This window comes from Equus caballus, chromosome 11 (assembly GCF_041296265.1).
Source record: "Equus caballus isolate H_3958 breed thoroughbred chromosome 11, TB-T2T, whole genome shotgun sequence".
In the NCBI taxonomy this organism is placed as follows: Eukaryota; Metazoa; Chordata; class Mammalia; order Perissodactyla; family Equidae; genus Equus; species Equus caballus.
In genome coordinates, this window is record NC_091694.1 from 42,665,302 (window position 1) to 42,690,373 (window position 25,072).

The 25,072-nt window shown below is 55.8% G+C and overlaps 2 protein-coding genes and 1 long non-coding RNA gene across 21 annotated transcripts in view; 1 reads left to right on the top strand and 2 right to left on the bottom strand.

Moving 5' to 3' along the window:
- The window catches only part of FOXN1 (forkhead box N1), a 28,247-nt gene extending 14,425 nt beyond the window's left edge, over positions 1–13,822 (top strand). For 5 of the 19 annotated variants that reach the window (XM_023653103.2, XM_070227716.1, XM_070227719.1 and 2 more), the window contains exons 3-9: positions 4–462; positions 2,827–2,937; positions 4,774–4,904; positions 6,223–6,319; positions 9,779–9,986; positions 10,153–10,644; positions 12,271–13,822. In XM_023653103.2, coding sequence (XP_023508871.1) covers positions 4–462; positions 2,827–2,937; positions 4,774–4,904; positions 6,223–6,319; positions 9,779–9,986; positions 10,153–10,644; positions 12,271–12,590 — 1,818 coding nt within the window. In that variant the 3' untranslated portion in view covers positions 12,591–13,822. Of the gene's footprint in view, positions 1–3; positions 463–2,823; positions 2,953–4,773; positions 4,905–6,222; positions 6,320–9,778; positions 9,987–10,152; positions 10,645–12,270 lie in introns of all 19 variants that reach the window. The other 14 variants (XM_023653101.2, XM_023653099.2, XM_070227715.1 and 11 more) reach the window with 3 other exon arrangements.
- LOC106783482 (uncharacterized) lies at positions 5,409–7,450 on the bottom strand. Its single transcript, XR_001381304.3, has 2 exons — positions 7,336–7,450; positions 5,409–5,686 (listed from the first exon to the last, which is right to left on the bottom strand). It is a non-coding gene; the product is annotated as an uncharacterized lncRNA (long non-coding RNA).
- Positions 13,823–18,537: 4,715 nt separating the features above from the next.
- Positions 18,538–24,446, bottom strand: UNC119 (unc-119 lipid binding chaperone). Its single transcript, XM_001504140.6, has 5 exons — positions 24,105–24,446; positions 20,474–20,587; positions 19,880–19,982; positions 19,530–19,702; positions 18,538–19,247 (listed from the first exon to the last, which is right to left on the bottom strand). The coding sequence occupies exons 1-5, from the start codon at positions 24,328–24,330 to the stop codon at positions 19,135–19,137; spliced, it is 729 nt and encodes a 242-aa protein (XP_001504190.1). The 5' UTR covers positions 24,331–24,446; the 3' UTR covers positions 18,538–19,134.
- Between the last annotated feature and the right edge of the window lie 626 nt (positions 24,447–25,072).

The following is a 25,072-nucleotide window of genomic DNA, read 5'->3' on the forward strand; positions in this document are numbered from 1 at the left end:
CAGAAGCATGCCGGCTTCAGCTGCTCATCTTTTGTGCCTGATGACCCTCCAGAGAGGGCACCGTCACTGCCCCCCCACAGCCCCAGCATCGCGTCACCAGGCCCCGAGCAAGTCCACTGCCCAGCTGGCCCTGGCCCGGGCCCCTTCCGGCTCTCAACCTCAGACAAGTACCCTGGCTTTGGCTTTGAGGAGGGCCCAGCAGGCAGCCCTGGGCGCTTCCTCAAGGGCGGCCATGTGCCTTTTCACCCATACAAGCGGCATTTCCATGAGGACATCTTCCCCGAGGCCCAGACCGCCCTGGCCCTCGATGGACACTCCTTTAAGACCCCAGGGGCGCTGGAGGCCTTCGAGGAGATCCCAGTGGAAGTAGGGGAAGCTGAGGCCTTCCTGCCTGGCTTCTCAGCAGAGGCCTGGTGCAACGGGATCCCCTACCCCAGCCAGGAGCACAGCCCCCAAATCTTGGTGAGTACCCCCTACTCGCCACCTACCCCCGTCCCAGTTCCCAGCAGCCTACAACCAGTCCTCTGAGGTCAAACTCGCTGCCTTCCTTTCCAGACCTTTCCACTCAGGGTCAGTGTGCACAAGAGAAGCAACAAGCTCAGAGCATTGGAGTCTCTTGGCTTCATTCTGGGCCTCCAGGTCAGCTGGGGAGAGGATGCCGACCTGGCCCGGCCCGGCATGAAGGGGGCCAGGTGGGGAGGTCAGGTTAAGGAAGCTGGCAGCTTCCCAGAGGCTCCTGAGTCAGGATTCCAGTGTGTGACTTCTCTCTGATTGTTAAATATGAAGAATCCCCAGCCAGACCTATACGCCCATATGCAAATGTGAGAAGAAAAACACATTCCAGAGGCCAAGAGAAAGGGTTTAGGGAGGAGCCACATAACACAATATTCTCCTCTCTAGCATCAGCATACAGAGTTGAGAGAAGACTTAAGCCTCCTCATAGGACGTTCTGGCTCCCATTCTTTGCCCAGAGTGGGGCCTGAGTGTATTCATAGGAATACCTTGAAAGCACCTTGGAATGTCAATGTGTCCTTCCACAGCCATACCCACAGAGCTGTGTGACCTTGGGCAAGTCACTTAACTTCTCTGAGCCTCATCTGAAAAGTATGGTTAACAGTACCTGCCTCATTGGCTTGTTGCCTTGGGAAGAGGAAAGCTAAAGGGAGCTTTGCTCCCCACTGCCCAGCTCTGATTTGGAGGTCCCTGAGGTAGTGAGCACTGAGTGGGCTCAGCCGGGGCTGCGCCTACTCCAGATGCCCACCAGCCCTCCTCACCTCCTGCTTTCAAACAGACTCCCATTCTGTCCCCAAGGTACCCCCAAGAAAGGCCTATTTCCCACGCTTAGAAGATAGAGATGGGGTTGTGCATCTACCAGGTGTGGCCAAGACCAGACCTAATTCTGGTTCTGGGGCCCTTTGATGGCCTCTCCTCAGGCCATCAAACCTGACAGCAGCTCACAGTGAGGGCACCATCATATCAGCTACTTCCCCCTAAATGTCCACTCAGTGCCAGCCCCTGGTCACTGTGCCAGATGCTTTCTTTTGAGTGCCCCATTTAATACTCATGACAACCCTCTAAAAGAGTTCCCACTATCCCCATATTGCAGATAAGGAGACCGAGGCTCCATAGAGCCAAATGACTTGCCCAAGGTGTCCCTCGGCCTGTAAGAAGTGAGGCTGAGACTTGAGCCCATGTCCTCACCCTCCCTCACAGTGGAGAAGAGCTCGGCCCCCGAGACCCACAGCTAGCTGGTCAACTCGCTGGGTGACCTTAGGCACATCTCTTCCCTGCTACGGGCTTAGCCCCATCATCTGCCAAATGAGGGTGTTGGACCCAGTGCTCTTGGCCCTTCCAGGCCTGAGATTCTATGATTATGGCAGTCTCTGCATCAGCAACCTCAGGGCACGCCCAGAAAGCACTCACAGCTGATCTGACCCCCTGGGCCCAGATGCTGGTGCCCAGGGCCCCTGGTGGTAACCCCAGGAAGAGTGGCCCGCCTCCTCCTGGCCTTGTACCCCTTCCAGGACCCAGCTGCATACCCTTCCTGTCCCTACTCATGGGAGAGCTCTGTGCTAGGCTCTGGGGGCTCCACGTGGGGCTCACGATCCACAGGAAGTCAGAGTCTGGTCACACCAGCTGCAGGTTCCCTGTGCCAGAGAGAGACAGTACCATGGACCTCACGCAGACCAGCATCTGAGTAAACTTCCTGGAGCCGGGAGCAAGGGCTCCGAGTTGCAGGTGGCCAGGAGACAGAGCAGAGAGCACTCACCAGCCCCCTCCAGAGAGCCTGCTGCAGTTTCCTTGGGCTTTGCAGAAGAGGAAGCGGCAGGCCCTGGGGGCCCCAGCTGGACTGACCTGTCTGGCCACTTCCCATGCTCCCCTCACCAGGCTCTGCAGTGGGAATTCTGGAGCTGCGGCCTTTCCCGGGTGTCCTTCGCAGACCTGCTCTGAGAGGCTGGGGGCTCTGAACCGGCAAGCAGGCTTGAGGAGTGGGGTCTGGCACTACACACTCGTGCATCCCCGGCCCTACCGCAGCCTCAGCGACTGACAAGTCTCCCTGACTTCTCTGGACAGCCAGCCTGAGTGTCTCACCTGCAGTGAGGGGGGGGTGGGGGTAGGGAGCATTTTTGGTTCCAGCCCCAGCTCCATCACTAGCTTGCTGAGTTCCCTCAGGAAAATCCCTGCCCTTCTCTGTTCTCTGTGTTCCAGGAATAAACTTTGAGGTAGGAAGAGTAGGGGTTGCTTTTGTGTAAGGTTCAAGATACTTAAGAGAGGAACGAAGAAAAATAAGGCCCAGACTGGTCATGTGCTTTTTCCTTCCAGCAGGGTTCGGAAGTCAAGGTCAAGCCCCCAGCTCTGGAGAGTGGTCCTGGCATGTACTGTTACCAGCCCCCCTTGCAGCACATGTACTGTCCCTCCCAACCCCCCTTCCACCAGGTGGGTCTGGGGCAGGTAGGCGTGCTTCCACGGGGTCTCAGGATATTATGTGGGTGTGCGGCGTGTCGGTGTGTATGTGAGTGTGTGTGTACACACCTGGCTGGGTAGATAAGGGCAGCAAGGCCTTGAACTGCAGGCTAAGCCATCCTGAGTAGGGGACAGCAGTTCATAGGGAGGGATGCAATTGCCCTTCTCTAGGGGTGGTCTGGCTTGTCTGAGACCCTGGCGGGGCCTGAGAAGTCTCAGAAAAAAGAGTGGGGTTAAGATTGGGGCAGGGCCCAGAGGTGAACCAGAAAAGGAGGGAGGAGGGAGCCAGACCAAGACAGAGGTAGAAAGGAAAGAAGTGTGTAGGGTGATCCATAAGGCCTACTGGGGCAGAGAATAATGGGCTCCCATCTGGGTCAGCCACCATCTTGCTACGTGGCCTTGGCCTCAAACCTCCCTTTAGCCTAGACAGGGTAGGACCAGGTGTGAGGTTAGGGGACCTTCCCACCTGGAGGCTCCAAGTTCCCATCATCTTTGGCCCTTTCCACCTTGCCCACACCACTGCCCAGCCTCAGCTCCTCCCAGATCTACAGGATGCCAAATAATTACCCCACACTGGCACGGATGGAGGTTTTTTTTAAAAGAGAAAGAAAAGAGCCCCAGAGCAGCCAGGCTGCTCCCAGGAGTCACCGGGCAAGATGGAGCAAGTGGCTGCCCAGCGCCCAGTTCCATCCACCTGCAGCCTGGCACTGAGACAGGCCCTGCCTGTGGAGCAGGTTCTACTCCCAGCTTTTTGGCATTGGTCCTGTCTTTGGCCAAACCAGGGAGGCAGGAAGGTGGCGGGTGAGGGGAGACGAGGGAAGGTCAGACTGCTTGCTTTGTTGGGGGGGGTGGGTGGAGAAAGAGATGGAGGGAAGCAGAGGGAACACATGAGGGGTCATCCTCACTGCTGTGAGGAGCCTGGCTGGAACGGCCAAAGCCACCCTGAGGCTCATGGTCTGACCCAGGGTAGAGGGTGTCCCTGAGGCAGCCTGGCCCATCAGGGACTGAGCTACAGCAGGGCTAAGGGGCTACCAGACCTTAAATGGCCTCACCATGCCCAGCCCTGCTTTCATGCCCTCTGCATTCCGCACCCCCTCCTCGAACAAGATGGCCGCACCCAGGGCTTTATGGAGCCTACAGAGAGGGTGACTCAGGCACTAAGTGCCTCTTGGGTGACCTGGAAAGAGCACTTCGGCCTAGAGCAGATGGGGGAGTCAGAGTCTCCTACCACCCCCCCTCCCTTGCCCCCATAAAACACCATCCCTGGCACCGCCGCCACTCCCTTTGCTGTAAAACCACCTCCCACCCCCACCTGCCCACCACCGTGACCAGCCTTTTCAAAGAGCCACTGAAACTCGTAAAAGGTGGCAGTGCCCAGCAAACGCCCAGGCTGGACATTCCACTTCCAGCCCCGCCACTCCCAGAGATTCAAGGAAGGCCACGAGCGCCTGCCTGAAGGAGGGCAGGGGCCAGGGCTGCCCCCCACAATCTCTAGCCCAGCCAGGCTGCGTCCCAGAGTACCTTGAGGGCTTCAGAGGAAGGAGCTGCACGAAGGGAGCTTTGAGGCCTCTGAGATCCTGAATTCTGGAATGTGGATCTCCTCACAGGCCCTCAGATGTCCACATCCTTGGCCAGCTCCCTCAGATAGCTCTGCCATTGGAGCCCATGACTGTGGGTGGTGGAGCCCATGACCAGGGGAAAAATAATCTAGCCTCAGCTCCCCCTCTGGATGTCTGTGATGGGGGGAGGACCCCCTCCTTGGGAAGACTGGTTACCATGGCAACCACTCTGCCCCTTTGACCTCTACAGTACTCACCAGGTGGTGGCAGCTACCCTGTACCCTACCTGGGCTCCTCACACTATCCGTACCAGCGGATCGCACCCCAGGCCAGCACCGATGGGCACCAGCCTCTCTTCCCAAAACCCATCTACTCCTACAGGTACGTTTCCCAGCACCCCTGGCAGGGAAGGAAAGAGGGGTGAGAGGACTCCTGGGGAAACTGAGGCCTGGGATCCTTGAGGTATAAGGATGATGGCAGGGGGTAGAGGTCATACCCAGTGGGCTTCCAGAGAAGACCCCACTGGAGAGGGAATTCCTGCTTGGGGGCAGGGGGATAGACTAGGTCACCTCTGACCTCTTGTCTAAACCTGCGGAGCCATTTCTGCGGCTTGACTCTGCAGATCTGGTGCCCTGGGGTGAGCCCGCTGAGTTCTATGCTCCTGGGGCCCAGGGCCTGGGACTGAGAATTTAAGCGGGGTGCTCGCCCCCTTTCCCCTCCCTCCTCAGATGCAGAGAGAAGCCCCACCCCAAAGCTCTAGTGGAGATAAGTGAGGGATAAGGGCTGCGGATGCAGCTCAGTTATCCAGGGTCTGCCAGATCCGGTGCGACTTCTCTGGGGCCAGGGTTGTAAGTGCCAGGCCAGCAGCACCCAGCCCACCCGGGAGGCCTTCCAACTGAACTTTAATTCATTCAACCAACAGAGACACTCGACCTCCTGTGTGCCAGGCCCCATGTGGGCCTGTGTGAGCTCAAGGGGAAGAAAAGGAGCTTAAACATCAGCCAAGAACACAGAGAAGTGGTTTGTGGGAGGCAGGATGATGTGCAGAAGGGACACACGCAATCCTTAGAGTCCAGCAGATTGTTCAAGTCCAGGCTCTGGAATTTACTAGCTGCGAAACCTCAGGCAAGTTACTTAATCTCTCTGAGCCTCTGTTTATTCATCTGTAAAAAGAAAAAAAGAACAGCAATATTCAGGCCTTTGGAAGGATTAAGTGAGAGAATATGCCTAGTACATTGCAGGACTCAAGAAATCTTGGTTGCCTCCCTTACCATCCAATATTCATGCAATTGGCTGAGGGCTGACTATTAATGACAGCTTCCATTTAATGTGCCAGGCATCATCCTTAATCCTCACAACTGTGAGGTACCTATTATTTTCTTCACTTCAAAGCTGAGGAAACTGAGGCTCAGAGAGGTTAAGGTACTCACCCAAGGTCACACAGCTAGTGAGTAGCTAAGCCAGGATTGCAACCCATGTCTCTCAGATTCCATAAGACCCTCCTTGTATATCTGTAATTCCTAGCTTCAGTGGATGCTTTCTCATCCCTTCTCCTTTCAACCTCATAGAGCCTCTCACCCATTAATTCTGCAGCAGCTTATTCCTCCTGGACAACTCTAGCCAGGGCAGGGCAGGTAGTGGGGGGACACTCTGGGCTTTGTCAGAAATTCAGACTCTCAGGGGCTTTCTCTGCCTTCAGCATCCTCATCTTCATGGCCCTTAAGAACAGTAAAACTGGGAGCCTTCCTGTCAGCGAGATCTACAATTTTATGACGGAGCACTTTCCCTACTTCAAGGTGAGCCCAAGATTCACCCCCACCCTGCTACCCCCAAGTCCTGGGCAAGCCAGGCCTCTCTGGAGTCAGAGGATTCAGCTGAGTGGTGGCAGAAGACTTAGAACAAGAGCCAGGAGAGGGTTTCCCCCAGCACTCTTCCCTTTGTCTCCACTGAAGGACAGAGTTCCGTGTGGGGAACAGAGAGCTCAAGGTCACACAGCAGGTTGGAGTCAGACCTTATGCTCGGGGAAGGTGGACATGTCAGTCTTGTTAGGTTTCGGGGAACATCTACCTACCCCGAGTAGGGAGAGAGAGCTTGGGAAGAAATGAGAGACTGTCCCCACCCCTTGCCCCAGGATGCTATAGGGCTGGAGGCATTTGGGTAGGAGCTGGCCGGCCCAGGTGACATGGGATGCTGGAGCCGCAGAGCCCACTGCCTTCCAGGGAGATCCTAGGATCTGCCTCTGTGGGTGGCGGGCTCACCGGCAGTTCTCCCAGAAAGTGGGTGTGGGCTTCACGGTCTTTGAGTGTCCCGGGGAACTGGCTGGCTCACCTGACCTTCCCCTGTACAGGATCTAGTTCCTGTCATCCACAGAAGGGGCTTCTGCGGGTTCTACTGGACTCCCTCCCTAGAGGCAGGACAGATGCCCTTCTTTCTAGATGGGCAAACACATCAGAGAGGGGGATCCTTCTGCTCTAGGTCATACAGCAAGTGGGAACAGTTTCTGACTCGAGCTGTTTGGCTTTATACACCACCCACTTCCCTTCTCTGCCTGCCTCCCAGACCCTCCAGCACAGACCCTTCCTCCTGGGATGGGTGCAGGGAGATCAGAGTTTGTGTGTGAGGAGTGCCCTCTCCAAGGCCTGCTCCAGGTGGATACAGTCTCGTCTGCTACTCAGACAGCGAGCCAGAGCTGAGACCCAAGTAATCCAGGACTCAGCTGCCCCTGCCAGTGGGTGATTCCTGGCTCCACTATCTTCCTTATGACCTGCCTGGGGATAATGTGAGGCTGATATCCACACAAGTTTGTACTTACTGAGCTGCCATCAGATGAGGAGTGGGCAAGATGGCCAGAGTGGTCCAGCCAGGAATGGAAAAGTATGGTCATCCACCACCAAAGGTTCTGGAAGGGAGAGGAGGGAGGATAGTTGTCTCTGGGATTCAAGAGGCATCAAAGCCAGTATCCAGGCTGCCCCTATATCCCAGCAGGTCAGGGGACCAAACTCTCCCTAACCCCTAAAGCTTTGGGAGGGTCCTCTAGGCACTTCAAGGGACCAGGCCAGAGAGAGGTTAGTGAGGGCTCTGCCATGCTCCTCTCGGCCCTTCCTCCTTGCCAGCTCCCCACCCAGCCCCCAGTTCCTCCCTGCATCTCATCTTCCTGGCTTAATTATTTTTCCTGGGAGCTGTGTAATCCCTGTTTTATGGGGCTGAGGAGTGAAGAGGTCTAACAGCTTTTTTTTTTGGTTGTTGTTCTTAGCCAGTTGCATCACTCCCTCACTCCAAGTTTACATTTGACTTCAGAGAGAAAGCATCTGTGAGGGTGGGACGGGCCCCAGATGGTGACACCAGCCCTATGGGGTGACTTGGGCAGGGCCCTTAACTAAGGGACAGAGTTGGAGTCTGTGCTCTGTCACTGCCTTCCTGTGTGATCTAAGGCCAGGCTCTTTCTGCTCTGGACCTCAGCTTCCCAATCTGTAAGATGGTCAGGTTGGACCAGTTGGCACATAGATTCCTTCCAACTCCGGCAGTTCCCCTCTGACCCACCTAAGGAATTAGTTCAAAGATTCGCTGTCCCCTCTATCTCTCACTCCCCACCTGAAGGTCATTTTTCTGGGCAAGGACAGAATGGATCCTGAGGTGGGCAACACTCATGCCTGAGGCAGCTGAGGTGGGCGTCCTGTAGCCCCATGAGTCAGGGATGTGGGACTGGGGAAGTGTCCAGCCACTGGACATAATTGCTGGTGCTGACCATCACTCTTCCAAACAGGAAGTGGCTGGGGTGGGGGCTGCCCTGGCATCCCAAAGTCACAGTTTTATGGGGCCATAAAAGGTCCCAGTGCCCATTAACTCTGCCCATCCGGTGACATAGCCTTGACTCCTAGTAGGGACTGTCATGCGAGTTGAAGGTGAATCCCCAGCTGCCTGGTCTGGTGGCTCAAGGATCCTCCCTTGTGACCCTGGGAGCTTTGGGGGTCATATCAACCAGCTCCCTGCCCCAGGCCGGCTGCTCCTGAGAAAGGCTCCAGCAGCTCCTGCCAGCAACTTGCAGTGACGCTGGCATCAGGGGGTGATTCAGCCTGGCTGTTCCCTGGGGCAAGTGAGCTGGGGAGGAGGGAGTGGCCGCCCCTCATTAAGCAGAAACTGTGAGCTGAAAGGGAGAGGGGCCAAGGGGTGAGGGTGAAGGGGCCCCACCGGCCAGAGCAGGTGCCCACAGTCAGCCCCTGCTGGGCCCAGGACTGTCACGGAGCCTGGAACCGAGCTGAAGGTAGGGGGACGGGGCTGCCCACTGGCTCCCCAGCCACTGCCTCTCACCCAACTGAGTCAGCCTAATGGTTTTTACAACCCTCCCTGGGCACAATTACTGTACTGGTGGCATGACCGGGCCTCCTAATGGGTGTTTATTCTGTTGGCACGAGCACCCCCTGCCTGAGGGCTGGCCTCCCTACCTGTGCACTCCCCCCGGGTATACTCATGTGAACACTCACACCCACACATGCATACAATCATGGATACCCACATACACACCCAGAGAAACTTTCTCACACACACTTGTCCTCAGGGACGCATACACCCTCATACGCAGAGGGATTCACAGACCCAAACCCAAGAGACAAGCTCACACCAGGGAGCCACACTTACCAACACGTGCATGCTCATGCACATAGCTTCTCTCTCTCTCCCAGCAAAACCCAGATATATACATAAACATATGTGCAACATGAGCACACACCCAAACACTCACCAACCTCACCCGTCTTTCTTTTCTCCTGGGTTTGCCCCAGTAGGGATGAGGCAGACTCAGGAGAAGAGCATTCCATTGTTTCCCATAATTCCCTCTCCAAAGCTGGCACCAGAGACCTCAGAGTAGTGAGCTCCCTTTCCACAGAGGGGTCCAAATACAGACCTGAAGACCCAGTGGGGAGTGGTCCAACTGCAGATGGGGGACAGGCCGGAGGCCTCTAGCACCTACCAGGCCTCCTTTTATGACTCCTCTTGACAATCCTATGGAGGGGCTGCAAGGGATGTGGTAGGATAAAGGCAGATTCTAGGTGAAAATATCTGTAGTCACAGCTCCTGCCCAGCCCTTCCCCACCACTGAAGAGTGCCGAGCGTGGACTGGGGGCTGAGGAGGACAACAAGCCCCAGAGTGGGGGCAGTTCTGTGCCCAGAGGGCAAAGGAGTTTTCTGGAGCCCAGACACAGAGCCGGGTCTGGCTGCCTGACCCCAGCCTGAGTTCTCCTCTTGCTCTGCTCCGGCAGACAGCACCCGACGGCTGGAAGAATTCTGTCCGCCACAACCTCTCTCTCAACAAGTGCTTCGAGAAGGTGGAGAACAAATCAGGAAGTTCCTCTCGCAAGGGCTGTCTGTGGGCCCTCAATCCAGCCAAGATCGACAAGATGCAGGAGGAGCTACAGAAGTGGAAGAGGAAAGACCCCATTGCTGTGCGCAAAAGCATGGCCAAGCCAGGTGAGGCTGATGGGCCATGCAAGGGGGGTGGAGCCCTGGGTACCCACGAGCCAAAAAAGAGAGAGAAAAGCTGAGCAAGGAGAGTTGATGAGTAAGATTTCAAGGCTTGGGGGGGGTTATGGGAAAGGGAGGTTTCATGGTGTCCTTCTCTCTTGGGCCTTTTCAGAAGAGCTGGACAGCCTCATTGGAGACAAGAGGGAGAAGCTGAGCTCCTCACTGCTGGGCTGCCCACCCCCTGGGCTGGCAGGCTCTGGCCCCATCCGGCCCCTGGGACCTCCAGTTGGGCTCTCCCAGCCGCTGCACTCAATCCACCCAGCTCCAGGCCCCATTCCTGGCAAGAACCCCCTGCAGGACCTACTTGGGGGGCATGCGCCCTCCTGCTATGGGCAGACATATTCGCACCTCTCACCGGGCCTGGCCCCTCCCGGACCTCCGCAGCCATTGTTCCCGCAACCAGAGGGACACCTTGAGCTGCGGGCCCAGCCAGATGCCCCCCAGGACTCGCCTCTGCCAGCCCACACCCCACCCAGCCACAGTGCCAAGCTGCTGGCTGAGCCTTCCCCAGCCAGGACCATGCCTGACACCCTGCTGCCAGATGGAGACCTTGGGACTGACTTGGATGCCATCAACCCCTCTCTCACCGACTTTGACTTCCAGGGTAAGCTGAGCTTGGGAAAGGGGAGGTGGGACAGGACTGGAGAGGTATATCTGGCAGCGTGGCCCATCCCCTCCAAGTCTCCAGGCTACAGCCTGCTAGCTGCCAAGTTTCTGGTTAACTAAAGCAGAGAAGGCCCAAGCTGGCAGGGGTTGTCAAGAGGCAAAGAGAAATGTCCTTGCCCCCATCTCCCTCCTTCTGGTACCCCTGAACATGTTCCATCGGACCCTATCATCAAACCACTCTGAACTCTAGGTAGGCTGGAAAGGGCCCACTGTTCCATTCCATACTTACTTGGTTGTGAGTGACTGATAGTCTGAACATTCCCAGAAGTGGCTGCATTTTCTCAGAGTCCATCTTTTAATGCAAAGGGAGAGAAAGCTTCTCCCTTGAAGAATGTAAGGTCTCAGAACTAGGCAGGTCCTGGAGAGATTTAGGGATAGGAGTCTGGGGACAGGTTCCATCTGTTCCATTCCATCTGGCCTGCTCCATCTCTGCATGAGAGATGCCAAGCCACCCATTCCCATTTAAATTCCAGTGCACCCCAGGCCCTGGTACCAGCCACAGGAGGTTTGGAGGAAGGTGCAGACCCAGGCCTCAGACCCTCTGTATGAACCAGGGTAGGAGACATCCACAAGCCGGCGGAGGCAGCCGACTCTCAGAGAACTCCCAGTCTGATGGGGAGATAGCCCAGGTCTTGGGAAGCTATTGCTGGAAACATGCAGCTAGCTCCTCACTCCCATCCAGAAGTGGGGAGCAGGCTCAACAGCCTCAGAGGAAGCTATAGACATATGGGCATGGTAAACACATACTTGAGCCCCTACTAACTATCAGGCATCCTGTGAGTCGCTTTACATGTACTCTCTCATATGGGCCTATAGGACAGGAGGGATTATTAAACCCATTTCACAGAAACACAGGGGTTAAGTAACTTATTCTAGGGCACTTAGCTAGAAAGAAGGGGAGTTAGGATTGAAACCCAGGCAGCCAAGTTCAGTCCAGGGTTTAGTCTGCTCCCTTTGTCCAGACCCTGCAGCCTGATACAAGAGCCAGGAGTGCCAGGCTCTGGCCTGCCGTGATGCAGGACATACAACACAAAGAGGGGATCAGGTGGCAGCCCTATTTGCTCCCTGGGGTCAGTGTATTCTGGCTCTGCTCCTGTCCCTTGGGCCCTGCAGTAGAGAAATCCCATGGAACTGAGCCCGACCACCTCATTGGGTCCAGCAGTGCATTTTGGGAAGATCCTTGGTCTGGGCTGCAGACCCACCCTCCTGGGGAGCCTGGGCAGGAGCCAAGTGAAGAGCTCCTGGGGCTCCCTCCCCAGGCTAACCCCAGGGTGCACAGCATCTGCATCAACCCTTCCAATAGGCGCTCTCAAATCCTTGACTCTCTCCATCTCCTGAAAAACCAGCCACAGAGATCACCTGGGTTATAGCTTTCAGACCATCCTACACGGGAGGAGGAATTAGAGAGGTTTGGCAACTGCCTGGGATCACAGCTCGTGCCAAGGGTCTGACCCCATCAATGTTACCCCAGTGCTGCTCTCGTGAGCAGCTGGAGCCATGGGGTGGGGGGCAGCCATGGTTCCTTTTCTCCCTCCCAGTGATGCCTGTTCTCCCCACCACTTAGGAAACCTGTGGGAACAGCTGAAGGATGACAGCCTGGCCCTCGACCCCTTGGTACTGGTGACCTCATCCCCAACGTCATCTTCAATGCCACCACCCCCACCACCAGCCCTCTGCTTCCCCCCTGGATCCTGTCTGACAGAGACAGGCAGTGGGGCAGGCGATATGGCACCACCAGGCAGCGGGGGCTCCGGAGCACTGGGTGACCTGCACCTCACCACCCTCTACTCGGCCTTCATGGAGCTGGAGCCCACGCCCCCCACAGCCTCTGCTGGCCCCTCCGTGTACCTCAGCCCCAGCTCCAAGCCTGTGGCCCTAGCATGAGCTATGCCTGCAGCAGTCCGGCCTTTGCCTGGCCTGGAAGTCCCAGCTGGTCGCCCACGTCGGGCTCACCTTAAAGGTCAAAGAAGGAAAACACTCCCTGTCCCCTATGCCACTAAGCCAACTTGTCAGCTGGCACCTGGAGGGGTAGAGGACACCGCCAAGGATGCTGCCCCTCACACATTCCTGCCATCTTGCAGGCCAGCTCCTCACTGAGAGCCACCGAAAAGAGCAAGTGTCTGAGCAAGAAGAAAACACACTCTCCTTTGCTCACACTTATCCACACTTAAGCCCTCATGAACACGTGCACGCACACACACACACACAGTTATTCAGGCAGACACCCATCCACATACCTTATATCCCGAGGAATCAGAACTACATCACTAAGAGCTGGATTTCATTTCTGGGGCAGCTGAGAGCTGAGGGCTTTGGTTACCGAAAGCTCAGGGCCCCCATACCAGGTCCAGGGTCACCCTGGAACCCTATTCTGATGTCCATGTTCTCTGCAGGCCTGGCCCCCTCCACGGCATGATCTTTCCCAGAAGTCCCCTGTATTTATTCTCCCATCTTCCTCCCAGCAGCCCATCCAGGAGAAGGAGATATGGAGCCTCTCCCCTAAGTTGTCCGTGGGCCCCCCAGGGGGCTGCTAGTTAGCGGCACCTGCTCTGCCAGGCTCTACCCATCCTCAAACATACATTCTATCTGGCCTCCCCCAGGGTGACACACAGGAGGGGCAACATCCACCCCAGGACCAAACTGAGCCCAAGTCCGACACAAAGTGTTTGGAAAAGCCTTGCCCTCGGAAACTTGAAAGTGTCCTTTTCCAGCCCTGGGTACAGGAAGGGCCCCTCTGGGTCACTACCGTCTCACTCCTTCCCTATAAGAATTTCATGTAGTTTAGGTCCCAGCTTACTAATTACTTCTGTCTCAGGCAGCCTGGGCATTCAGGGAAGAGAAGCCTGGCACAGGCTGGTGGGGGAGCACCCAGGCCCCCTTTCTTCGATTGCTTGGCAGAGCCAGGATGCCCCCAGAGCTAGTGGGTGTGGCTCAGTTGCCCACCATGCCCTACCTGAGAGCCCAACTCCCACCAAGTGGGAGCCTCAGCCTACCCTGGGTCTGGGGGTGACAAGAGCCCCCAGAGGTTGACCCAGGCTCAGATGAGGCACAAGGAGATCCCTCAATGGCCTGTCACTGTCACCTGTCCTGGAACAATAAAACAAGTGCTACCAAGACTTCCTTTCTGGACCTCCCTTCCCCGGGCAGAAAGGTCAAGCCACACTGACTATAGATGCCTTGGGCCTGTAATTTCACCTCACCTAGAACTGTAAGGTTTCCATATCCAAAGAGTGAGGCATTTAGGACTTCCTGACCAGCCCAGGGAGGATGAGAGGGCAGGTGGGTGGGGCCTCTTCCCAGAACTTCCACAGGAATGTGAGGAAGCAGCTGTCCTACCCAGAGAAGGGAGAGGATGCTCTCCCTACACACTCCTTCCTTCTGAGATCCACCCTTTCCCTCCTTGACCCCTCATCTCCTCACACAAAAGGAGTCACTTCCTGTCTAAGCTGCACCTTCTTGCCCCCCATCTTTCCCTAGCTGAGGCTCTGGGTTCCACAGGTGACGTGAATGGAGCATAACCTGATGCTGTGTGCACTGCTGGCCCTGGAGGGTGGTTTCTGGAGGGTCAGGGGCCCACTTGGTCCCACTTCAGACTCACCTCCCAGGTACCACCTCCAGGCAGGCTGCTGTCACCAAAGGACAGCCTGAGAGGCAGCCCAACACTCTGCCTAAACAGGGACAGGCAGATGTAGGAGCCAAAATCACACACATGAACCTCAAGTCTTGGAAGAGCCACAGGTGGGGCCTCTGCTTAGAAAGTTCCTCCAGTGGCCAGACCTAGGGGCTGGCTAACACATCTATCTGCCCCAAAGGACAGCTCTGCTGAAGATCCCATAACTGAACCCAGCCTACATCAGAACCCTTCCTCCCAGAGCTCTAAGGCTGGATCCAGGGCTAGAAGGATAGGGTGGAGTCAGCAGTAGGGGAAGGCATGGCCAGCCAGAGCACCCAAGAGAAAGACCCACCTGCCCCAGCCCAGCCCTGGCTGTACAGGAAGGAAGCAAAGGCAGTCAAGCCCCCAGGTGATGTTGCCCCCCAGCTCTGACCAACCCCAGGCCTGTGTCTTGATGCCCAAGCCCCCAAGGACAGGGCAAGTGTTTCACACAACTTTACTAGGGTCCACGTCCTTGCCTCAGACCCTCAGACTCTGGGGGCTCAGACTAGGCAGTGGGCAGAGGACATCTCCAGAGGCCCTCAGTCAGACTTCTGTCCCATGGGCCCATTCAGCACAACGACAACCAAGCTGGCCCCCATGCAAGTAAGATAGGTGGCAAGCACTCAGGACTCTGGGTCTCATGTTTGTTTGTTTGTAACCAGACTGGTCCTTAGATTTAAAACTGTGGAAGCAACTTAGCCCCACATTCCTGCTGATATGCTGCCCCCTGCTGGCCATCCCATACCAAGTGTTCAGCCACCATCTTAGTGTGAGCAACAGTTTGAATGGATCCTGGGTCGGGAACTCCCCTATTTTGGGGAAATTAACCTTTTTGTTCAGGGGCTCTAAACCTGAGAGTTATAAAACTGGTTAGAATTCATAGGTCCACGAACTTGGATAAAGAAATTACACTTCATTTTCATTCATCTCTACCTCAAATTCAGCATTTCCCTTGATTATGAAATGTAAGCAACAAATCACAATAGCTTTAGCAGAATCTGTGCCTTTGTCATTAGGGAGAGAAATCACAGATTAGAGATCACAGATGTTTTCATATTACATTACAGAAACTGCAGAATAGATATAGATAACTCTGTCTATAGGATTACAATATATTTTATGTACATAAAAACCTTATTGTCCATAGGCTTCAGCAGACGATAGCAAAGTGGTCCATGACACACAAAACATAAAGGCCCCTAGTTGCCAGGTGGTGGGGAAGTAGAGGCTGGCTGTTAGGGGAGGGGCTGGGCTAGGGAGGAAGGCACTGGGGGCTTGAGACAATAGCACTTTGCCAACTAGAAGGGAAGCATCTCAATAATATCCAACAGGTTAAGCATTCCCAATATGCATCCTGCAGGCCAGCCCAGGTGGGCATGCGCAGCGCATCTCCCTGTAGTAGTTGAATTTTCCTGCTCAGCCCAGTGGTGGGGTCTTTATGACACCTGTGAGGAGTCAAAGCAAAAATATCTGGCCGACTTCAGAGACAGAATCTGAGGTCCAGATCTGGCAAGGTCGAGATGGACCTTCAAGGTCAATAGCTCATCATCATCAGAGCCAGGACTAGCCCCACCCCATCCTGTCTTCCTCCTCCTTCTACTGCCCAGGGATCCTCTAGGTTCCTAGGGAAAGTGCTAGGAACCAAACGCAGCAAGTTGTACCATTAGCAGCAGGACCGGTACTAGAGGCATGAAAACTTACAAGGAGGCAGGGGGTCAAGTCTTTTCCCAGCCGGGCCTCCTCCAGGTCCAAGGGAGACAGGCCTCTCTGGGTGAGTGCCAACCTAGTATCTGCCCCAGGGATGAGGACCTCAGAACAGGGACGTCCCTCCCTGTCTGAAGGTGGAAATGCAGCAGGCCCAATCCAGAATCTCAATCCGATTCAAGTTAGCAGGGACAGTGAAGACTGTTATGAGGGTGGTAGAAGGTGCTCTTCCTGACAACTAGGTAGGCCTAAAAGTCCCTCTTGCTCGCTATGCCTTCTCTGTAGACTTGTAAACCCATAAACAACATCTCCAACTGCAAATACTTGTATACCTACACAGTCTCATCGGCAAACCAACCCCCCGCTCCCACCCCATGCCCCTTCCTCACCTTCCTGACAACTAACACTTCCTGACCACTTGCTTCTTGCTGAAATTCTTCCTTCCCTTAGCTTCTAAGATAGTCTGCTCCCACCTCCCTGGCTGCTCCTCCCGTCTCCATCACTAGTTCTCTCCCTCTGCCATGCTCTCAAACACTTGCTGGCCTTCCCTAGGGTTACACACTCATTCAGTGACCCTGAAGTGAGTGGTGTGGACTATCAGCATTGAGTGCTCCATTAACTGGAAGACATTTGGCATTCCTGCCTCCTGCTCCCTAGACACTAGTAGTGCCAGTTGGGGACCCCATAACAGCCACCATCACAGCTTCAGCAATCACCTTTGTGGTCAATGACCTCCAAGGATCACCATCTCCAGCCTTCATCCCCCTCCTGGTCTCAATGCCTGAATTTCCTGTCTCCCCCTGATCACCTCCTTCAGGACATATGCACCACACCACAGCAGGTCCCAGCCTGAGCTCATCATCTCCCGCTAGCCCCCACTCTGATCCAACTTGGGTTCCGAAGCCCGGTGACAGCACATCTATCCACCCCAACACTCAGGCCACAAACCAGGGATTCAGCCTTGATTCCTCCCGGTCCCCAACCCCCTTATCCAATCAGCCACCAAGCCTGGAGATTTTGCCTCTTAAAAATTTCAACTTCATCTATTTCTCCCCATTTCCATGGATATTGACCTAATTCATTTTCCCTTCACCTCTCACTCAAATTCCTACAACACTCTCCTCAGTGCCCCTCTGCTTCTAGTATGTTAGAGCATGGACTCTGGAGTCAGACTGCTTAGATTTGAATCCTGACACTGCCACTTAATAGCTGTGCAACATTGGCAGGACAAGTTAACCTCTCTGGGCCTGCAATTTCTGTAAAATGAGCATAATAGTGCCTTCCTCAGAAATGATTGTGAACATTCTAAGGTAACACACGTAAAGCACCCAGCCCCGGGCCTGGCAATCAATACACGTTGGCTATTACTAGTCTCACTCTTTCCAATCCACCCTTCAATCAGCAGCCAGAGAGAATCTGATCAGGTCATTCCTGCCTAATCCTCCGTCTTCCTCAGAAGCTCCAACAGCTCAACTACAAGGCTCCACAGATTTGCTTTCCTTTCACAGTGTAAATATTCAATTTCTTGAATACATCTGATGAATCTCACCTCCAAACTTTTGCTTTATGCTGTTTCCCATGCCTAAACACTCGCTCCCCCATCTCTTCCCGTCAGTCGACCTGAGTTCTCAAGATCCTGCTACAACGCTGCCTCCTCCAAGAATCCTCCCAGAACCCTCTAAGCAGGAAGACTCACTCCCCTGCATGCCCAGCCCCTTATTCAGGGACAGGTATTTGTTCCCTGTGTCTCACTCATTCTAGAATTCCCAGAGTTCAGCCCAGGTCCTGGCCTCCAGCAAGGTCTCTGCAGGACCCAGCTGAATCCAGCACTTCTAGGCCTGAGGGTTAATTTAATTTCTTGGTCCAGAGAGGGCGGGCACCAGGCACATTCAAATTAGGGCCTGGATCAGTAGGGTGTGAGCTATCCACCTATCTCAGTTCTTGAATTTCCTCCACTAAGGGACTTAAGACCTCATCTGGGTCTGGGGTAGGGCTGGAGGTGTGTGTGGGGGGGTGTTATATGCTTGCTGGCCAGGCCACGGGGCTCCCCAAGGCAGCTGAGGGCAAGGAGATGGCTCTAGGCTTAGCTAAAGTCCTGTCCACCTTCTCTCCCTGAGGAGGACTTCTCTCTAAAAACACAACCTAGTGGCCTCTGGGGGTCAGGGAAGGCGAGGTAGAGAACAAGGGCGTCTCCTCTACACCTTCCCTCCCGCCCTAGAGTTGAAAGCCTGTGTCCCAGCCTCTGTTCTGCCAGCTGGCTACAACTTTGGGCCAAAGCTTCCCCTCTCAGGACCTGGGTCTCCTTCTTTATCAAAAGAAAAACCTTTTCCAGCTGCAACATGTACTAAATGCTGACTCTAGATGCTGAGTGCAGAGTCAGGGTGCAAAGGATTAGCGGACAGGAGGACTTAGGTGTCACATTATCGCCTGCCCCCCTCCCTCCCACACACACATGCTGGCCCAGAACCAGAGAACAGAAAAGGAGAAAGAGTTTATTGAAAACTATATACAGTTGGTCCAGCCCCACCTTAGGCTGCAATCTGGGCCAGTCCCTCTCACACCTCAAGCAGCATCTGAGCCCCAGATGGTAGAGGCTGGGGCCAGGGCCCAGACTCCCTTGGGAAGCTTGGCAGCCAGACCCCACTTTGGATCTTTATCGGTGAATTTAAAACTCTAAACAGCCTGTTGGTGGTGGGCAGGGGACAGGGAATGGGATCCTCCCTGCCCAGACCTAGTCAAAGCTGGATAGGGGAACATTATTCTAAAACTTGGGCCCAAGAGGCCCAGCTAGGATGGCCTAAAGTCCTGGCTGCTCCTCTCACAGGAGGCCTTCCTGGACATGGAGACAAACAGCCCCCCTACCACCCTACCCCACGTGCCAGGTCCCATGGGCTTCACAGACTTGGTCTGGGGACATCAGGCACCCTCCCTCCCGACACTGACTCAGGGTCCAGGGCTCCTGGAGCATTCCTCAGGCAGGGACTGAGACTCCTGGGGTTGAGAGGTGAGTGTTGGGGAGGTCATGGCTGAGGGCCCAGAACCCTCCGGTGGCAGGGGTGGTTTGGGGGGTCAAGGCGTCCCACTGTAGGAATAGTCTGCTTTGTTGTGCATCACCAGCCGGTCATCCACGAAGTAGAAGCTGTCAGACTGTGTTTCGTAAGGGTGATGGATCATCTCGTTGACTGCAAGAGAGGCCCAGCCAGTTGGGGTAAAGGTCAGAAGCCTGAGCCAGGCCACTACAGGGGCTTCAGGACTGGGGGACCCAGACAAGCTGAACAACCTCAAGTTCCCCCAGTCTCTCTGAGCCTCAGTTTCCCCATAAGTGACACAGGAATGGTGGCCAGAGACAAAAGAGACCCAGAGTGGGAAGAAAGGGGATCAGACCCACAGGTACTCCCTCCCCACAACTTGGTCTCTAGTAGGAGATCCCCTCCCCCACCTCCCATGAGGCCCTGCCCACGCACTCAGCTCCTCAGAGAGAGGGGGGAAGTCATAGATGTGCTCGCAGGTGTTCTTGCTGCTGGGGATGCAGAAGCCAAAGTGGAAGTCAAAGCTTTTGAGTAGCTGGTTTCGAAAGTAGTGCCTCTCTATCATGCGGAAGTTGTTGACGGGCTTGTCTCCCACTGTGAACTCCACCCTGAGCAAGAGAAGGGGGTGGGGCTGAGCTTAGCCTTGAAGTCAGTCAGCCAAGCTCAAGACAAACTGCCCCAAAGAGAAGCTCAGTAAGAACTCAGGAGGGGCTCAATCTCACCCTCACCCTCACCCTCACCTCCAGCCCTCACCCTCAGCCCGCAGCAGTAGCCCGGTGACTCACGTGGCTCCCACCTGCCTCAGGCGGAGGAAGGCAGGCGTGAACTGGTAGCGGACAAAACGCCCAGCGTTTGGGTCCAGGTCCCGCCGGTTGATGGGCAACCGCTCTGTAATGCACCCCAGCCAGGGCTCAGTGGGCTTCTGGCTGGGACCCATGCCCACCCAGGGTTCCACCCCAGGGTCCCCATCTGTCTGAATTTTTAAACACTCCCCAGGAGATTTTGATGCACATGGAGGGTTCAGACCATTGGCCAAATGAATGGTCAGCCAGTCACCAATTTCAACTGAAATTCCCAGGGCCACAGGGAGCACAGAGGCCTGGGGCCTCTGGGACTGCAGTTCCCAGAGAGGCCTGCAGAGGGCAAGTTCGCAGGCATTGAAGGCAGGACTGTCCTCCCAAGATGTCCAACCCTAGAAACAGATGGGAAGGAGGCGGCCCAGCCCCAGGTAGAGGCCCCCTGCCTGGTGACACCTGGGAATGCTAGGGTCCAAGCCCCACCTCTGCTCTGGCTCTTCTGCAGCCTGAGGAGTCCCTGGGCAGCCCAATTCACAGCTCTCGCCCACCTCCCTCTGTCAATGGCCCACCCAGCCCACTCACCCGAGGCTGGAGGCTTCTTGATTTCAAAGAGGACAGTGCCTGAATCCATGTCCCGAATCTTGAACCTGACGAAGTCAATCTTGTAGATATTCTCCTCAGGGGAGCACAGGTAGTCTAGGGGAGACAGGTGGCTGAGCAAGGAAGGGGCCCACCCAGAAGCCCCTGCTGCCATCCCAGCTTTTGCGGAACCCTGGACTAGCTACCACTTTCTCTGATCCTCTAAGGTCACTGCCTTCCAGCAAGAAAGAACTGAGCCCCTGCCCTGGGGGAGCCCCCACAGTGTGGGGGTGACATAGCTCTGCCACTGGGATCCAATGGGGGATAAACAGCTCCATCCCAGTGGCCTCTGGGGTCAGGGAGGGGGAGGGCAGAGAAAGGTGGAGGACAAAGCCACCTCCCCGACATTTTCCCTCCCACCCTGGAGTTGAGGGCCCTTATTCCAGCCTTTGCTTTGCCAAGGCTAGCTCAGTGACTTTGAGCCAAACAGACCTCCAATCTGATGGGGAGCCCCAACATGAGATGGGAGATACAGCCCTGCCTTTGGGAACTTCGTTCCAAAGGGAGTGACACAGCTCTGCCTTGGGAGAGACACAGTCCTTCTCTGGAGAATACCCTACCCTCATCCCACAGCTGCCCCTGGCGCTATATCTAGGTGTCAGGCAAGGACTGTCCCTGACCTGGGTACTCTGGGGCAGGCGAACAATCCCTTCCCTGTTCCCGCTCGGTCCCTCCCCTCCCCATAAGCAGCTTATACAAGCCCAGTTCCCTTAAGCAGCTTAGCCAAAGCTCTGCTGACTCAAGCCCGGAACCTAGAATATGGGGGGAGAGAGGGCCACTTTTGCTCCCATTCCCTGTTGATCTCCAAATGGGAGGAAGTCTTAGTGAATGGAGGGAACCCTCTCAATGGTCATCTACCCAGTCTTGACTCTGAACCACCCCTCAAAGAGAAGAGTACGGGCAAAGCCAGGAAGAGGGTGTGGCAGGTGCACACGGTGTACATTGGGGTAAAGGGAGTCCTCAGGCGCAAAAGAGGAACCAGGAACAGCGGCAGCCCCGCCTGAGGAAGCTCAGGAATACCAAGGCCTGGTCCAACCCTCAGTGCTCTTGCAGCAGCAACTGCAAGTGATCAGGGAGGCCCTGGCAACAAATAGGAAGGAGCAGAGAGGCAAAGTGGGGGCTCTGGTGCTATCAGCCTGCAAAGCATCACATCCTCCCTATAGAGGCCCGGAAATCACCCTCCAGGCCCCTGGGCCACCTCCATTTCCCCTGGGGCAGGAAGAGGAAGTGAATATAAAATCACTCTCTCTTCCCCAAGCCTGGGGCAGCTCCTTCCAGGAAGCCCTCCTGGTAGCCACCTGGCACCTTGGGGCCCAGCAGGGACTACACAGGGCTTAGGGAGGGGCCTGAGCCCTAGCCTGTCCACCACAGCCCACGGTGGCGAGAGACAAGGCGGAGGAATGGAAGTCAGCAGCCCCTACCTCACCCTCTACACCCCTTATTTTCACAGAAAATAAGCACTAGTCCAAAGATGTAGAAAACAGGCACAGGGCAGAGGGAGAGGAGGTAACAGAATTGGGAGGAGGATCCTCACTGCCCAACTCCCAGCTCTCAGTAAAGCCCTCTCTTCTTCCCCCATTCTCCAACTTTTGGAGTCTCTCCTCTGGTTTGTAAACAACTTCTTGCAGTCTGACCTCAGTCTTTTCTATTGCAAACTCAACCTATCAACCTCTCTGACTTTAGAGGAAGTGAGGAACAAGGGCTAGGGGATGCCCATGGCTCAGGACACCACAGCCACTCCCTCTCTTCTGCCAGGAAAGCAAGGGACCTGGGACCCAGGGGCAGGCGAGACAAGGGGCAGAGTGGCAGAGGGTTCAGAACACAACTGCTCCCTTCCCCTCAGCCACAAATAGCTTCCTAAGCTGGATTCAGGGCCCAGTAATCCAGGAGTAGCAAACCTCAGATCTGTGTGATTAAGGTCAGAAGAGACCAGAGGGTGCCAGGGCGGAGGGCCTGGAACCCTGTTCTCAACTTCTACAGAGGAAAGAGCTCCCATGACACTCCTTCTTCTACACATCCTCCACAGGTGCCCCACCTCTAAGGGCTATGAATTTCCTCCAAATTAGCAGACACATGGTGGTTCATGGGTTGGAAGCCCCCATAGTTGCAAATAATCTAAAGTTACCTGCCTGACCTCCGGACATCCTATAAGTTCTGCCCCAGAGCTAACCTGAATCCTAAATAAATCCTGCTGTTGCCAATCACAGCCCAGTTGGCGCAAACATCAGAGTGGTCCAGGCCCCCTCCCTCTACCAACGCCTGCTTAGGCAAGGCAGCTCAGTTCTCTACGAGCTCAGCCAAGAATGGCTGTTGCCTGGCTCAGAGAGGAGGGAGAAGTTGGTCCGCCAGGGACCCAGATGCACAGGCCTAGACCTGCCATCATGGTCCCCTCCACAGCTTTGTCTGGCAGCCCTGGGCTCTGGTACTCCTGCAGCTCCAGAGCTCAAGTCCACTCCAGCACCTGCGCCCAACCCCAAAGACAGGCCCCAAGAGCTGCTCCCACAGAGGGAGCCAGGGCAGCGTTACTGATGAATGAGGCCGAGGTACAGGGCCACTGCCTCTCCAAAGCCTCCTGTTTTTTGAGGCTCAGCCACTGCCTCTGCCGCGAGCTTCTTAGCGCTGTTCCCTGCCTGTGGTGACCTTCCCCCCACCCCTGCCCTGAATGCCTAGTTGTCTGCCTCAGGGCAGCAGCCATGAGCAGTCCTGTGGGGCCCTCAGCACTATTGACAAAAGAGCCCTATTTACAGAGCAGCACAGCATGCCAGGCAGTGTGCAAAATCAGAGAATTTATTTTCACAGTAGCCCTGAGGTAGGTGTCATTATCCCCATTTTACAGATGAACATGCTCAGAGAATGAAATTACTTGCCCAAGGTCACAGACCCAACTACATGGCAAAGCTGGGACTCCAACCCAGGCAGTCCAACTCAGAAACTCAACCAGTAGAGACTAGCCTTCCCAGGAGAGGGCAGGCCCCAGTCCAGGCTAAGGGGGGCATTAACCCACTCCCTTGAGAGAGCCCAGGGCCAACTCACTGAAGCTTTCTGCTCAGGTCCTTTCCTGGGAAGGGGATGGCCTCAGATTTCCTGGGGAATCCAGGATGAGGGCATTAAGGTCAGGGAGATCCGAGGGTCTTAATGCCACCTAAGGAACTCAGCCTCGACTTAGCCTCCAGGGTGGGGACCAAGGACAGAGTGCACTCAGTCCCCCTCCTCATTATTGCAGAGAAAGTCCTCAAAGGGCTCTGAAGATTCCATGGGAAGGGGTCACAGTTGCAGCTGCTACCCCACCTCCACCGTGGGAAACCGAGATGAACTCCTCAAAAAGGAAGGAGTGGAGTGGAAATAAATCTTTAAAAGGGAGAGGAGGGGGGCACAGGGAGATCAAGAGAAAAGGGAACATGGAAGGCTTGGAAGCAGAAGAGTAGGGAACACAGGCAAGGGGGACCTGAGTGGGGGATGGGAGGTGGGGGGGAGGGCGGGAAAAGGGGCGGGGGCCGGGGCTCCGCGTGCCTCGAAGGCCCCCTCCCGCGCTCTCCCTCCCGCCCTCAGGCGGCGCTTCCTCGCTGGTGCTCACCGCCGGTGATCCGCTGCAGCCCCAGCACGTCCTCCGGCCCGATCGGCTGCTTCCTCTGCAGCGGCCCCGGCCTGGGCCCCGGGCCTGCCTCCGGCTCCGACTCGGACCCGGATTCGGATTCCACCTGCGGCTGCGGCTCCAGCTTGGGCTCCACGCTCGGGCCCGAAGCCCCTGGGGTGGGCTCCGCCCCAGTCCCGGCCCCGCCGCCGCCCTTCTTCACCTTCATGGCCTCGCGGGGCCACGGCTCGCCTGCTGCCGCCGCGGCTGCCTGAGCCGGCTGGAGCCGCGGGAAGGGGGAGCGTCCGCAGCCCCACCCCCGGCCAGGCCCCCAGGTACCGCTCCGCCCCCGGGGTGGGTCCGGCACTGGCCCCGCCCACGCTGCCGAAATGCTATTCGTCCAGGCCAGGGCGAGCCCCTACCCTGGCCCTCGTCCGTTTTTTTTCTGGCAGGTACTTTAGGGGGTCCTGGCTACCTCTTCTCCTTACTCGCTGTGCTCCAGCAAGTCTGCCCGTCTCTCTGCCCCTCGAGCGACTTCCTGCCTCAGGGTCTTTGCCTGGGATGCTCTTCCCCCAGACCGCCTCTTCTTGTCCTTCTGGTTTCAGCTCAAATGCCATCTGCTCAAAGGTCCTCCCTCACAACCGATCTAAAGTACTAACCCCCAGTCACTATGTGATCAACCTGTTCTTTCTCTCTAACAAATTATCTGAAATTAGTTTTGTCACTGACCCCTCCCCCTAAACAATCAGTTGGGTGAAAGAGATCCTGTCTTTGTTCTAATACCCCCAGCACGGAGCACAGGGCCTTTTGCAGCCTGTGCTTAATATATTTTCTTTTTTTGAACTGATGAATGAGTTAGTATCTGAGGGCTTACACTGACACAAGCTATTCTCTCCCAAGACCCCCTGCTAAAAAGCAGAAATAGATGCTGTCTTGTTGGACAACCCAGGACACGCTAAGGAACAGCAGCC